Source organism: Ursus arctos, unplaced genomic scaffold, assembly GCF_023065955.2.
Source record: "Ursus arctos isolate Adak ecotype North America unplaced genomic scaffold, UrsArc2.0 scaffold_24, whole genome shotgun sequence".
Taxonomy (NCBI): Eukaryota; Metazoa; Chordata; class Mammalia; order Carnivora; family Ursidae; genus Ursus; species Ursus arctos.
Genome location: NW_026622919.1, coordinates 2,696,886 through 2,711,955, shown reverse-complemented (window position 1 = coordinate 2,711,955; position 15,070 = coordinate 2,696,886). Strand labels below are relative to the sequence as shown.

Genomic DNA, 15,070 nt, shown 5'->3' with positions numbered 1-15,070 from the left:
CCCACCAGAGCCAGCGCCTGGGTGTGTGGCGCACCGGGTGGGTGGGGGGCAAAGATCAGCAGGTGCCGGGCGGGTGCGGCGCGCGCCTGCGGGGGAAGGGGGGCTAGCCCCACCCACTCCTCCGCGCAGCTCCTTCACCCATGCACCCCTCCCCCCACCACGCGGATACCCGGGTCTGCCAGCGCCCAGGGCACCGCGGGCCGAAAGCCCTGGGGGCGGGGGCGACGCTGACACCCCCTCCCCCCGCAGGAATTCCCCTCTCCGTTGGAGCGCCTCTCGACTTCCGGGGAGCAGGGTCACTCGTCTGGCGCGCGCCCGTGCAACCGGTCCGCTTTGCCTTTGCAAAAGGTTTAGCGCAGGACGGGAGGAGACCTAAGGTGTAAGGGGGGCGGGAAAAGGGGTCCAGCTGCCTCCCGAACCTCCAACGCTCCCTCTGCGCTAATCTCAAACAGCGAAAATGCACCTTCAACATCTCCATTTAATATTTACATTCAAGCAGGTAATAATTGGAAGCTTATAGTTTAGACATTTCTAGTAGCAGCAGTTTCTAGAGAGCTCGTTTAGCCTTTAAACAAACTTTTTTTTTTTTTGCACATAGAAACAACACATCCATGTGTACAGTATCAAAAAATATATACCAACGTTACTGGTATTGCAGTTCCAGGAAGGGGAGGAAATGAAATCAACCGAAATACTGAATGAACAGGAAGAAAGGTCAACAGAAAATAGTTCGTCTGATATAGAATATAACATGATCTAGAGGAAACTCCATAAATCTAGGTTTTTATATTTCAATATATAAATACCTACAAATAAATATATATATATCAGCCCGAAGGGGGTGGTCGGGCCTTTTGAGCTCAAACAATACATTTCAATAATAACACCACGTACAAACGGGAGTAAAGTCTGCACTTGACAAGTTAGCACGGTTAAAATATAATACTATAACTCTGAGACCGAGGCGCGTGGCTGCCCTGTCAGTCCCGGAGGTCCACGAGGGAGGGGAGGTCCAGCGCGGAGATGGGGCAGGTCGGGGGCGAGACCCGCAGGCCCCGCGCGGAAGGAGCCAGTGCCGGCCGGGGGGGGGGGGGCGGACCCCCGCCAGAGGCCGACATAGGGGCGCACAGGGACGCGGATCCTGCGGCTCCGGGGCGTCCTCGCACCAGGGCAGGCCCGGATCTCCCGCAGTTGGCGAGAGGAGGAGTCCGCCCCTAGGCACCAGGTGCTAAGCCACCCGCGGGGATGGCGCTTCCCCTTCCGAAGCCCTCCGGCTACACCGTCACGTACTCCTTGAACGTGACGGTGAGGCAGTTCGCGGTGACGTCGGTGATAATTATATTCCCAAAGAAGGGCTTGAACTCGCTCAGCGGCTCCTCGGGCTCGTCCTGGGCCTCGGCCGGGGGCTTCTCCGCCGCCGTCACCGGCGCAGCTGCCACCGCCGCCACCGTCGCGGGCGCCTCGGGCTTCACTTGGAGGGCGCTTGGGGGCTCCCCGGCTTCGCCGCGCGTCTTGACGCAGCGCAAGTCTATGGGCTCGTCCAGATCCGAGTCCAGCAGGATGACCTCGGGCTGCGGGAGGGTGGCGGTGGGGGGCACGTCGGTGGGGTGCTCGGCGGCCGGGCTACCCCCCAGGCAGGTGGGGGTGCTGATGCTGCGCGCCGTTAGGCGCTTTTTGCAGGGCTCGCGCTCGCCGTGGGTCTCGGACAGGCAGCGCTTGCGCGCGTGGGAGAGATTCAGGCCGACCGAGTGGTGGTGGTGGTGATGGTGATGGTGGTGGTGGTGATGGTGGGAGGGCGGGTGGGAGCTCCGGGCCGGGTCCCAGGCCAGCAGGTCGGGCTTGGTGGTGAGCTGCAGGGGCTGCTCGCCGAAGGCCTCCTTGGTCGGGGACAGCTTGCGGGAACCGGCGTCCTGGGGCTGCGCGTCGCCGGCCCCCGGCGCCTCCTCCTCCCTCCTCTTGGACGGCGCTTCCGCCTTCTTCTCCTCGGCCCCCGCGGCCTTTTTGAAAGTCCTGTCGGCGGGGGGGTGGCGCTCGTCGGCGGCCCGCTTCTTGTGGCTGGGGGAGCGCGCCTCGCCCTCGGCCGCCTCGCCGGACTTGATCTTCACCGCCTGCATGCCGTTCTCCATGTACTTGCTCATCACGATCACGATGCGTCCGTTCTTGTTCTTGTTCTTGACGATCTTCATCTTGCCCCCAATCCCGTTGCCCGTCACCGCCTCTTTGGGGGCCGGCGTCATCCCGTTGGGAGGGCCCTTCTCGGAGCCCTTGCCTGGAGCCCCGGCCGCGCCGGCCAGGGGCTTCACAGCTCCCAGGTAGCCCTTGGCCCCCGCGCCGTGGGCCCACTTGTCAGGCGGGTGGCTCTTGGCGCCCAGGTCCGGGCAAGTGGGGCTGGGCGCCTCCTTGTGGCCGCCCTGGTACTGCAGGTCGTACATCTTGGGGTCGGGCTGGTAGGGGTGGTGCTTCTTGCTGTTGAGCTGGTAGTAGTACTTGCCGCTCTTGCCCGGCGGTGGGGGTTTGCCGGCTCGCTCCTTGCTGTGCGGCTGGTACTGATGGTGCTTCTTGCTGTTGAGCTCGTACTGGTGGCCCTGGCCCTTGCCCTGAGCGCCCAGCTCCAGCTTAGAGCGGTTGTCTGCGGAGGAGTCCTGGAGTCCAGTCAGCACGTTGGAGCGACGGGCAAAGGTAGGTACCTGGGGGAAGGAGGCAGGGATGCGAGGGGGAGGTGAGACGAGGGATAAGACCGGCCCCAGAGCATCCCTCGAGCAACAGGAACGTCCCAGCCCCAACCGCGTCAGCAGCTGCGTTACAGGGCCAGTGTGTCGGAGGTCAAGTCGAAAGGAAGTGGAGCTGGGTGCCCTGGAGAAACTCTCCGTGCCCTCTGGGCCTGGAGGCAGCTCAGGTGGCAATGGCAAGGGGAAGACTAGTGGACGGCCCGGGCCCAGCGAGTATATTCACCTGTACCACCAGCGGTTTGGGCTTCGGCCCTCTCTTCCGATATCCCATCAGCTGCTCCTGCCGTTCCCTGGGGGGAGGGAGCAGAGGGCAGAGCTGTTAGCCCTCGGGTCGCCTGCCCTCCTGCGACCATCCAACCTGCGGTGACGCCTGCCCCCCAACCCCCACCCCCTCCCGCAAGCAGCCAGGCCAGCGAGACCCAGAGGGATCAAGAGCTCAGGGCAGAAGGTCGCCTGTGCCGCCAGCTGGGCGCCTCGATCTGGTCCCAGAGCTCCGCTCTGTGCTCGCACCGACCCTCCTCTGACCAAGGGGTCCTGCGCAAAGGGCTCCCCCATCTCTGATATCCGCACCTGAACTGGCGCCCCTCGCAGCCTTGCCTCTAGGCGGGGGAGGCGGCAGCTGGGCTCTAGGTTGACGGCACTGGTGCCCACAGCCTTGGGCCCGCGGCCCTGCGCAAAGTGAGGCGGGCGCGGGGGTCCAGGGGATGCAAACAAGCCCAAACGAGGTGTGCGCCGAACACGTCCCTCCCCGTCAGAGGCACGGGATGCTAATGACCTCATTAAGATTCAGATAACGAGTGCCGCCGGCAGAAGGGAGGACTCTTTTTCTTAAAGGCCAGGCACTAAACAGGGGGAGGGGCTGCGCCCTTGTTTACACGGCGGCAAATGAGCCAATTAGGGGCTGGGGGCGGGGGCCGGCCGCCGAGGCCAAGGCCTGACCAGGTTCGCAACCACCTGGTGAACCGGCTCTGGGTCGGCCTGGGCGGAGCGGCTGGGCGGAGCAAGGCCGAGGCGGTGCGCACAAGCACCGCCTCCTCGCCGAGCTGGGCTCCCGGCCGCCTTGATTTCCCAATTATTAATAAAGCCCACCAGAAGTGGCACCGGTCGACACAGCCGCCCGACTTCCGCCGGCGGCCTGGCGGAGGGTGACCCGAGACCGGGGGGTCAGATCATCCCAGCACTGCCCAGCCTTCCATGGGAGAAGGGGGTGCCCCTCCGGCGTCTGCCAAAGTTGCAACCGGTTCCCGGGCCAGAAACTCGCTCTCCAGCGACCCCAGGCACCCCCCCTGCCCGTGGGCTAACCCAGGGGAGTTCTGCCATGCCCGGGGGCCCGGGCCGGGGCCTGACTCCAAAGTTGCGTGGCATTGCAACAGCCTGCGTTTTAATTCTTCGGGGATCCATTATGCAACATGGCATCAGCCGCTGACATGGTTACGGGGTGGTGAACTCCCAGGTGGAACCGGGGCAGGATCCCTTCTCGGCGCCCCCCTGCGTCGCAGGAGGGCAACTTCCCCGCGGTTCGCTCGCTCCGACGGTCTCGAGTTTACAGTTTTAGCGCCAAATGCGCCACAGGAAATAATGCAAAATAAAAGGGGGAGGAGGATGGAAGGCAGCGGGGTGGCCGAGCTCCTCGGACTCCGGCCGCGCCTCCCCTCCTCGCCGCCCTTCCCCCTCTGTCCTCCCCGAAACAGAGAACCACAGCCACCGGCAGTGGGTCCAGCTGCAGCAGCTGCCGCCTGACAAGCATCTGTGCGCACAAGGATGAACCCCTCGTCAGAAGCCACCCCTCCACCACCAGGCAGCTCCCATCCCACACCCTTTGGGCCAAGCTCCCCCTGCCCCGAGGGCGGGACCCACACCCACCGAGTAGCCCAGTGCAGGGTGTGAAGGGCACCCAGCACCAGACAGGCTCTACCCCCTGCTGATCCCAAGCTCCCTGGGGGGCCCGAAGGTTGGGAGAGGGGGTGATTAAGGCCTTGTCAACTTTTCTCCAGCCCCCAACAGGTTAAGTTCAGTTCCGTGACGTCCGGCGGTTTCACAATGCCAGCTCCCTTGGAGCTGCCCCGAGAGGTGCCGGTGCCAAGCGGCCAGTGGCTACAGGAAAGCAACACCTAGGCTCCGGGGGTGGGACTCCAAGGTTGCGATGAGAGGGGGGCCCGCGGGGGGCCAGAAGCAGCCTCGAGGTCTCCGGGCAGCGGCAGGGCCACCCGCACGCACCCTCCTCGCAATTCCCCCCAAAACACCAGTCTCGCCTTCTCCGGCCCCGCCCCGCCCCCACCCCCAGGCTGCCGCAACCGCCAAGGACGTTGGTTAAGAGAAGCCGAGGCCGCAGCCTTGCCTGTGCAGGCCCGTCGGGGGAGGGGGCTCCCGCCGGCCCCCTCCAGGCCCTTTCCCTCTTTCCTACTGCTGCCGTGGCCCCCTCTCCCATTCCCATATACGGTCACGGCTGCGGGCTGCGGCTGCTGGGGGACGCTCACCTGTTCTGGAAGGCGATCAGCAGCCGGGGATCCAGGATGTTCTCCTCGGGTTCCCACGTGTTATATCTTGCAAGGGAAAAGGGAGGGGACACGGCGTAAAAAAAACCGAGCCAGCTTTGCGGCCTCCAGGTGGGGAATGACATAAGGCCCTACTCTGTCTTCATGAACCGAAAGCTATTTAGCTTGGATGTGGGGGTTGGAGGGGAGATTTCTGCAGGCCTGACACGGTCCCCGACACCCCCCCCGTCAAAATAAACACACAAGGGCAGGAAGAAAGGGGAGGGGTAAGGAAAATGAAACTAGCAGTTTATTTTGCAGTTGTCAAGAATTTTAAGCATGTTACTGCGACATGTTCCAAAGCCACTTTGCTCACCAGGAACCCTGCGTGCAAAGCAGCCGAAAGGCAAAGTCGCAGTCCCCCTCCTCTCCCCAAACCCGAGTCTCCGCGAGGGCTTCAGCTGTTCTCCATTTGACCCCTAATCCGATCACCGTCAGCCAAGCGCCCCCCCGCACACCCCCTCGCAGCTCTGGATCCCGGTGTCACGGGCAAGCACCCCCAAATATTCAGCAATATAAAAATATGCCTCTGAGTGTGTGTGTGTGTGTGTGTGTGTGTGCGTGCGCGTGTGCCTGCGCGTCTGTCTCCATCCGGTGCCTTCGCATTTCAAATTAAAAAAAAAAAAATCCCCACCAAAAGCGCCGCAGTGACAGTTCCCAACATTTTCTGCCTTTTTTCTTCCTCTCCCTGCACCACTAGGAGGGAAGAGGCACACAATTGCATTTTCGTCGCTTTTTAATTTTTTTTTTTTTTTTTGGTTTTGCAATATGGAGCCGTTCGGTGGAGGGAAAGGGGAAAGGAGCCATTTTCTGCTGCACATCAGTCAGTGCCTGCGCCCTCCCTCCCTCCGCCGGCCTCCCCGGCTCGGCCCCGCGTCTCTCCAGCTCCTCCGGCTCCTTTTAGTGCATAAATTAGTGATGGCATTTCCCGGAGAGCGGAGCACAACACAGGGCGCCGGGCTCGGGCTCGGCGGCTCGGCTTCCCCAGTGCCTGCCACCGACTTCCCCACCCCCTCCTCCCTCCACCCCACCTCCACCCCGCCTCCCGTCCGCTCCCCCCACCACCCCACCAGCTCGGCGGTCCGGAGCCCGGGAGCCCCGCGCCTCGGCACCCGGCGCCCCCGCCCCTCCGCCGCTACTTACTTGGGGGACCAGCCTCTCCATTTCACCAGATACTCCACTCTGCCCTGAGGGGGGAAGAGACAGCACTCCATCAGCTTCCGCGGGATCCCCGGCTCCGGCCCGCAGCCTCCCCACCCCCTCCCCGCCTCCTCGCGGGCTGCTCCGGCCGCCGCTCCCTCGCCGCCTCGCCGCCGCCCCCGCGCCGCCCTACCTTGCGGATCCGCTTCTTCTCGATGCTCTCCACCGCGAAGACGTGCTCGCCAACAGCTGGCAGCTCCATGGCCGAGCCGGAGCGCGCCGGGGCGCGGGCGGCCGGCGCGGCTGCAGACGCTGCTGGCTCCTGCCGGCGCCCCGCTGCCGCCCCGGCCGAGGCGCCCCTGTCGCCCGCGCCGCCCGCGCCGCCCGCACCGCCGCCGCCGCCGCCGCTCTCCCAGCACAGCCCGGCCGCCCGCCGCTGCCCGCGCCCGCCCCGACTCCCGGCTCGCGCTCGCTCAGACAACTGAGCCCGGGCCGCGGCTGCACAAGAACTCATGCAAATCCGGACGTCAGCGGGCGGGGCCTCGCCGGGCCCAGCTCGGCGTCAGGGGGCGGGCCGCGGCCGGGATTGGCGCAGCCGGGCCTACCGGAGGCCCCGGGCCTGGGCGGCGGGGGGAGAAGGAAGGACGCGGGAGGGGGCCGGAGGAGGAGGGCGCCGGGGAGGTGCAGGGGGAGGGATCCGCGGGCGGGGGAGAGGAAGGGAGCGGGACCCGGCAGGAGAGGTGTGTTGGGCTGAGGGCGCAGGGCGGTGGGGAGCTTGACACGGCCGAGAGGGTCTCGGCGGCGACCCCTCGCCTGCAGCTCGGCGCCTGGGCCTGCCCCTCCGCCTCTCCTTCTCGGTGTGCAACGCCCGGGGACCCCTGCTGGGGGCCACGGAAGCATCCACTGCAGTTTCCAGTTGCACAGAATTGCGTCATGTGCAGGCACACGGGGAACCGCCGGTAGGGGGCGGAATCGGGGCAGGGGCAGCTCGCGCCCCTCACCCGGCGTGCCCCGCCCCGCGAGGCTTTGGGCATTTAGGGAGGCGAGGCACAGAAGAGAAAGGGCAGGGAGAAGGAGAGAACTGGGTTCACAGGATCGCCAGGGAGAGCGGGAAGAAGAGGCGAGGAAAAGGACGGAGGAGCAGCCAGTCTGGGGCCCTAGCGCTCCAGAACCTTACCAGAAGGGGACTCCGAGTCCGATCCCACCCAGATCCCGACCGGCTCCCGATTTACCCTCGGCACTCTCCTTGGTGGGGCAGGGGCGGGAAGCCTAGTTTACAGCAGCAACCCCTCCAGCCCCAACTCCGCGGCCAGACTGGACGAGAGGGGGCGACTACAGAGGGGGCGCAGGGGATGTCCAGATCTGCTTGGGGGACCGAGGGGACTTGGTGGGGTCCCGGGAAAGGCATCGAAGGGGGGAGCGGGAGGGCTGAGAAGAGGTTCAGGTTGAGCAGGGGCACATCGAGGCTGCACAAAGAGGAGGTGAATGCAATGGCCGAGGAGCCAAGCACTCCTCGTGACTTTGTATCCCTGGTCCCCGACAGCCAGCCGAGCCGAGGCCCTCCTGACGCAGCCTGAGAAGCCGCTGAGTGTGAAGTTTAGCACCTCCGGCGGCGAGACGGCGCGTTCGGCGTGCCGCTCCAGCGTCCGGCTGGGGGAGCTGCTGCGCTCCACGCGGCCTCCCGAGGGCTCCGCCCGCGGGGCCGCGAGCTCGCCGGGGTCGCGGCGGGGGGTGAGGGGACCTGGGGTGGGTGCAGGAGGGGCAGGGCGCGCTTGCCCTGGGGTGTGTCTGGGCCCCCTGCTCCTGGCCCCTGAAGGACTGGGAGCAGGAAGCTTGCGCAATCCCTTGGCTGAGCGTCCATGGAGAAAGAAAAAGAGCAAAAGCCGAGCGAGAGTGGAACGCGCGAGGGGGGCGGGCAAAGAGCCATCCGGGTCTCCGTTCCCGCCCTGACACACGTCCCAGAATGATGGGTGGGGACTGTGCGGGGGCTTGAGCGAGCTGGGGAGGGCCGAGGTGCTGAAGCGAACCCCCAAAGCATGCTCGGGGCTCGCGTTCTCCCAGGAATCCAGGAGAAGCCTGGAGACAGTCTGGTGTTTAAGAACGCACACGCTGAGTCCACCATTCCACCACCACCTCGCACTCCTGCGGCGGTGGCCGTTTCTGTTTCGGTGCCGGCCGCTGCCCAGGACGACTAGGGTGGCTCCTCCCTTCGTCGAGTGGTTCTGGGAGTGGGGGGTCGTCTTCTGGCGGCGTGAGAGAGGGGCTCGGTCTGCAGTGACTGCTCTCTGGCAAGCTCGAGGCACAAACCCAAGATTCCTCGAGGAGTCGGGGTGGGGGGGCGCGGCCGGGGGGAAATGGGGCCGACGCCTGCCTGTAGTCCTCGGGTCGGAGGGGGGGGGCTCTCGGGGGTTTATAGAAGCTGGGGTAGGCGGAGTTTTGGGGAGGGGGGACACAGGGGACACTTTTTCCTGTGTTTTGGGCTTTTTTTTTCTGACAGTCTTGGCCAGGGCGACGAGCTCTCGGGTGGGACAACTTAACTGAGGAAGGGGAAGGGACCCCGAGGCTGGCGCGGGAAACGCTGTCAGAGCGACAGTCACCCTTAGACGTGGAGCTAGCCGCCAGGCCATAGGCGCTTTCAGCCTGTCCTGAGGTCTGCAGCGACCTTGTCCTGGACAGCCCCATCGTCCCGGGAGGGGCTGAGCTTCCCGACACTCCGCCTGCCCCCTCACTAGAAAATCCCCTGGAAAATCTGTCTCTAGTGGGTGTTTCCGCGCTATCCTGGTCAGGCTGCTGCAGCCTCTGCACCGCCAGGGGCGTCGGACTCCGCCCTTCGCCGCCCGCTCGCTCGGCCCCCGCACCTCCCGGGCTTGCGTTCCAGACCTCGGGGGCCACGCGGTGGCACCCGGTGCCCCGACGGCAACTTTGCGCTCGAGCGGGGCTGGGCCTGTGGGCGAGCTGGGGAGGAAGGGTGGCTCTCATCGGCCAGTACAGCGGCTCTTTTCTGTAGCTGCCCGTGTGGTAGTGTGAGCAGCCGCCAGACTCCCCAGACGGCGGGAGGGGACGCCCCCAAGCTCCTCAGAAGCCCCGGGAGTCCCCGGCCGCCCCGGCTCCTGGCCTTTCTGCGCCAAGTGACCGAAATACACAGGCACTGGCAGAATGGGGCAACTCACCCTTCCCGCGGTTATTTTGTCCTCGTGGAGGGTGGGCGGATATGGAAAGAGGCCGACTTCCAGAGCCCCAGCCTCACCTTGGCCCGCCTGGCTCTAGACCACCCCTCACTTGCCAGCGGATGTGGGGAGGAGCTCAGGTCCGCGGAAGCAGCAATGGGCTGCCTGGAAGAGGCAAAGTCAGAATCTGGGGGTGCGGGAACAGGGGGGAGCGCCCCACGAGTCCCTCCTGGGAAGCTTCCCGTATGGCCTCCCCTACAATTCCACCCTGTCTTGTCTTCCCTGAGGGAACCGAAGGCGAGTGAAGCGCAAACTCGGGATTCCCAGAGCCATCATCTGGGGCCCCTGCCTCCGACCCGGGATATCCCGAGCCCCTCGGGGAACCCCGGAGAAGGGTCGCGGTTCTGGGCATTTGACGCTACCCCCTTCCAGCCAGGGACCGATTGCGCCCCTGAGTTCCACTGAGGGGCAGAAGCCTTCCGGGTCCCACCTCGGGCTGGGGCCCCCAGGGGACCCAAGTAAGGAGCGATGCTGTCTCGCGGAGCCACAGCCTCCCTCGTGGAGAGGAGAGGGTCGAATGAGCAGACCCTGTAGAAGCCGGAGACTCTAATGGTCCTGGGCCAGAGGGTAGTGAGATTCTGGGTCCCTGAAGGGGCCTGACCCACACCAACCCAGGGAAATAAACGACTTCGTAAATCTTCTCCCTGAATGGCCGCTCCCTGCAAGGAGTTACCACCTCCTGCCCACGGGGCCCAGGTCTGAGTTCTGCCCGGAAGGGACCGCCTGTGACTTCCCCGGCCAGTCCTAGACCAGCAAAGCTCTCGACTTGGTGTGGCTTTCTAGGTCCCCGGAGGTGGGTTTCCAACAGCCAAGGAAGAATTTACTGGCATAACGACTACAAAATCTACCCAGGCTTTAACAAGGGCTCATTTCTGTCCTCTGTTCTTAGTTGGGGAGCTTGTCTCTGACTTCAGCACTGGCATTTGTAATTTTGCATTTTTAGCGGTGGCTGACCTGGCAGGACTGTGCGTGGGGGGTAGGAGGAGAAGAGCGGGAGGCGGTGGGGGAGCCCTGCTCTCCGCCCTCTGCACCCTCTCGGAGGGATGGCTTTGTTCCTAAGGGCGCCCCTCCGCCCTCTGTGTCTTCACCCCCATGTTTGTGCTCTTTGTTACACCGCCCGCGAAAGGTCGGCATTCATTTGGGTGGCGAAACCCCAGATGCCCCGGCATCCCTCCGCAGCGGGCTGCTCGGGGCTGAAGCTGGGGCGCCAGGTGGGAGAGCCGGGCAGGGTGCGCGGGCGGGGCAACGGGCCCGGCGCGCCGCTAGGTCGTGGCCCCTTGGCAGGTCCTGGGCATTCTCGGGGGCCACACCGGCGCCCGCGGGGCCTCGCCTCCGCTTTGCGGCCCGCGGGGGTCGCAGGCGCAGAAGCGGGAAGAGCAGTGTTCTACGAAGTCCGCTGGCCCAACCCCTCCCCACTTCAGGAGAGCCTCCCCTGGGCAGCCTGGAGAAGCCCACGCGACCCCCGCCACAGGCTCGGTCGCGGGGCTCCTGCCGGCCTAGTGATTTGCGCCCCCGGGATCCATATTTCAAATGTGATCTTTGGAGCCGCTTCCACCGCCCGCCGCCGCCGCCGCGCGCTCACAACGGCCTCTGCGTGCTGTGTGTTTTTCATTTGGGGCTGGTTTGCCCAAGGTCTCCCCGCGGGCCTCCTCTGCCGGCGAGGTCGCCCCTCCACGTCCGCCCCCTGTGTTTTGCTCTCGGATGCCCCCGTTGCGCCCCCGAACCCAGCGGGGCCCACACGCAGGGCAGATTTCTTTCTTTCCTTTTTCCAAACGAGAGCTGCTGCAGCAAAGCCGGGAATGAAATTAAAATCGCCAGGCGGACCCCGAAGTGGTCGTCAGCCACAGCGCAACCCCACCCCACCCTCCTCCCAGCCCCCCGCGCGCCCCCCGCCCGGCCTGGCGGCGCGCCGAGGGTGAAGCGCGCGCCCGAGAGGGTATTTGGTGAGGCGGGGGAGGAGCGGGGGTGGGGTGGGGTGCCAGGCGCCGCGGCCCGGGGAAGCTGGGCTCGCTATGGTTCCCCCCGCCGACCCCGGAGTGGCGGGGCGGGCGTGATCGTAAGGGCCCGGTGCGTCTCCGCCTCCCAGGCTGGCCGGGAGCCGAGCCCGGCCGCGGCCCGGAACGGCGAGGACGCTGCTCGGAGGCCGCGTCCTGCGTAGCCCGAGCGGGGGAGGGGGCGGAGGCTCAGGAGCCGCGGCCGCGCGTCGCCAGCCAGCCGATCGATCCCCAGGGGCGGGAACGCGGCGAGCCCCGCTGGACCTTGGGGGGGGGGGTGTCCCTGAAGGATCGAGGGGCGAACAGAGGGGGTGCTCAGGGATCCCGTGACCGTGCGATGGCGGCCGGGAGGGCCCAGCCAGAGCACAGCTCGGCCTGCAGTGCGGGGCCCGGGGGCCGGGGGCGGGTGGTAACGCCTCAGGCACCCTCAAAGTCCCATATATTGTCTATCGGGCCCCCAATTTGGCCACTTCCGGAGCAGAGTCTCGCAGCCGCGCAACTTCGTCCCTCCATGTCCAGACACCCCCCCCGTCCCCGCCCCACCCCCACCCCCGATGACGAGGTCACCCAGTCCTTCCTTACCCCTTACCCAGCCCTCCTGAATCCTGATTGAAATGGGTGGGGGTCCCCTTGACACCACCTCTGGAAAGATCCCCCACGTCTGCCCCAAAAGTCCCCTTTCCCAACTCGTTCCCCAGGGCCGTTTCCTGGGATGGTCTCTGCGGACCCCCGAGGGATCCCCTTCTGCTCCCGGGGGGGGGGGGGGGGGCCTGGCCGCTGCCTCACCTGCGTGATCCGCGGCCCAGGCGGGGCCAGGGTAGGGGAGCCGAGGAGCCTGCACCCGCCACGCCCTCCCCTAGGGGGCGGGCTCCCCTCGAGCTGGCCGGCGCCTGGGGCCTGGGCCAGGGCGGCCCTCCGAGCCTCTCGGGGAGTGGGAAGGAGAGGCACACGCAGGCAGAGCAAGGGGGTCTCGCCGCAGAGCCCCGCGCGCCCCGCTTCTGGCCTGCCCCCCCCCTTCCTCCTCACTCTGGCTGCGAGGCTGCTGCTTTTCCAGCCGGAAACGAGCGGACCCGGAGCGATTTGGAACCTTCGGAGGGTCTGCACACCTAGGACCTAAGGCAGCTCAGCGGCGAGGGCCATCGTTAGCCAGAAGCGCCCCTTGCTGAGTACCCCCCCCCCCCCGCCCCCAGAAGTCGACAGGAGGAGCAAGGAAATGTCTTTTATTTGAGGTTTTGCAAGGAAATCTCGGGTCAAGAGCATCCCAGAGCCTCTCGTTCTGTGGTCAAAGGGCCAATAATGAGCAAACTGATATTACAGTGCAGATTTCCCCAAGATAGCCCCGCCGGCCTGACTTAATGTGGGAATGAGTGCGAGGGGGAGCCTGGAACAGAAGCCCCACCGGGGACTCTCTTCTCTAAGAGGTTCGCTAAGGAAAGGTTGCTGTGCCCGACAAATGCCACTCCTTAAAAGTGCCCTGATACTTCCCTGTAAGGGATGCTTCCCTGGGCTGATGACCAGGAAAACACTCAGACCCCAAGAGATACCCCAAGCAGGGGAAACGGACCCCCCAGTCCTCGTCCTCTGGTGGGAACAATGGCCTTGAGAGTGGTAGGAGCTGGGTTGGGATAGGTCTTGGGGTTCTTTATAATCACTGAAGTTCCAGATAAAGCTCAGAATTTCCCTTTCTTCTGGCCTCAGGGAGTCACTGATGGAGGAGGGAATGAGGCAAATGTAGCGGTGTGAGCATGCGTGTGGGGCTGGTAAAGGGCGTGAGGAGGGAGACCGCAGGCCGGCCCAGCCCCGTGCTTCTGGGCAGAGCGGCTCCTTCATCAGGCCTGGATGCCAGGGCCCGAAGGATTTTTAGGGATCCACAAAAGTGGTCTAATTTCTTTTCCCCTTCTTCCTCTTCTTCTTTTTGTAAAAATTGTTTATTTAAAAAATTATAAAATACATGTAATATGAAATTTCCCGTTTTAACCACTTTCAGGTGGCATCAAGCACGTTCACAGCGTTGGGCAAGCATCGCCGCCGTCCTCTGCAGAACTTTGTCATCACCCCAAACAGGAACTCTGTGCGCATTAAACACTAACTCTCCATGCCCGTCCCCCAGTCCCTGGTACCCACCGTCCTACTTTCTGTCCTATGAATTTGACTATTCTAAGTACCTTTTATAAGTGGAATAGTACAATATCTGTCCTTTTCTCTCTGGCTTATTTTACTCACCATCATGCCTTCAAGGTCCATCCGTGTCGTAGCAGGTGCCAGACTATCCTTCCTTTTTAAAGCTGAATAATATTCCATTGTACGTCTATCTAATTTCTTTTAAAATCATAAGAAAAATCTTTAGGTCAAAGACAAGGTCTTAATATGTAATATTAATATGTTCATCTTTATACCAATGCAGTTATAAACTAATTTTTAATACTTTTTTTTACAAGATTTTATTTTTTTATTTGAGAGAGGGAAAGATAGCAAGAGAGACCATGAGCGCTGGGAGGAGGATGGGGAGAGGGAGAAGCAGGCTCCCCACCGAGCAAGGATCCCAATGTAGGACTCGATCCCAGGACCCCGGGACCACGGCCCCAGCCGAAGGCAAACGCCCAGCCGATGAAGCCACCCTGGAGCCCCAATTTTTAATAGTTTTTTTAGGTATGAAGGATCCACCAAGAGGACAGTACCCAGGGCCCATGAAGGTTCTGGGAGAAGTTTCAAGAATGGCACCTCTAGGGAGACTTGGCAAGTGGGGCCAACCTGCTCTCCCTGTGGGTGGGTGTAGGTAATCAGCTGTTGGCCTCGGACTGATGGCTCTGGGGGCCCAGAACACTCACCTGCCTATGTGCCCTGGTCCCTGTAGGCATCCTGAGGCCACTTCTTCTCAGCTGGGAATTCAGGTTTCTGTCTGATGCTGTCGAAATAAAAAGCGTGTGAAAATAATGGGAACACAGGACCTAGAAACACAAGGCCTGCCTTTCTTTCTTCTTTTTATTTTAAGAGTTCAGGTCTGCAGGGCTCAGGCCCAGCTCTGGCTCTATGCATTTCTCCCGGATGTCCATCTGGCCTGTGTCTGTGAGTTGATTGCCTGCGATTTGACAGTAATGATTATAATGGGGTGATTTTGTATTCTTTGACTCATTCGGATCGGAAGGTTCAGAAACGGACCCAGGCCTCCCCCACCCCCATCCCCTTGCTTTTGAAGCTGGTGGCTTTTTCTTTTCTTTTTTTTTTTTTTAATTCCAAAGAAATGGCAGAATCTCATGGAAACAGATCCATATAGAAAAAGAGTCTTTCTCTTTTTGAACCTATTGGTGATGACTGGTTTCCTTTTTTGGCCTGGTGATGAAGAATGAGTTCTGTAGGAGCCAAGAAATATTGCACAGGACCAGGGGAATATTGCTGCAGAAGTCTACGTGGGAGAGAAGTCTTTCTTGGAATTTTGAAAAACACAG

General features: G+C 63.1%; 2 protein-coding genes across 3 annotated transcripts; both read right to left on the bottom strand.

The window, feature by feature from the left end:
• Nucleotides 1-458: 458 nt before the first annotated feature.
• On the bottom strand, nt 459-6,755 carry CBX4 (chromobox 4). Of its 2 annotated transcripts, XM_026483978.4 has the most exons (5): nt 6,597-6,755; nt 6,407-6,450; nt 5,207-5,272; nt 2,953-3,019; nt 459-2,687 (listed from the first exon to the last, which is right to left on the bottom strand). In XM_026483978.4, the coding sequence occupies exons 1-5, from the start codon at nt 6,663-6,665 to the stop codon at nt 1,275-1,277; spliced, it is 1,659 nt and encodes a 552-aa protein (XP_026339763.1). In that variant the 5' UTR covers nt 6,666-6,755; the 3' UTR covers nt 459-1,274. The 2 variants fall into 2 exon arrangements, with proteins under 2 accessions (XP_026339763.1, XP_057174109.1); XM_057318126.1 differs by lacking the exons at nt 5,207-5,272; nt 6,407-6,450; nt 6,597-6,755 and adding an exon at nt 4,032-4,964.
• A 93-nt stretch (nt 6,756-6,848) lies between these two features.
• Nucleotides 6,849-12,468, bottom strand: LOC130544758 (uncharacterized). The gene is made up of 2 exons (XM_057318224.1): nt 12,411-12,468; nt 6,849-9,735 (listed from the first exon to the last, which is right to left on the bottom strand). Exon 2 carries the CDS (start codon nt 9,028-9,030, stop codon nt 7,678-7,680), a length of 1,353 nt encoding a protein of 450 aa, XP_057174207.1. The 5' UTR covers nt 9,031-9,735; nt 12,411-12,468; the 3' UTR covers nt 6,849-7,677.
• Nucleotides 12,469-15,070: the final 2,602 nt, after the last annotated feature.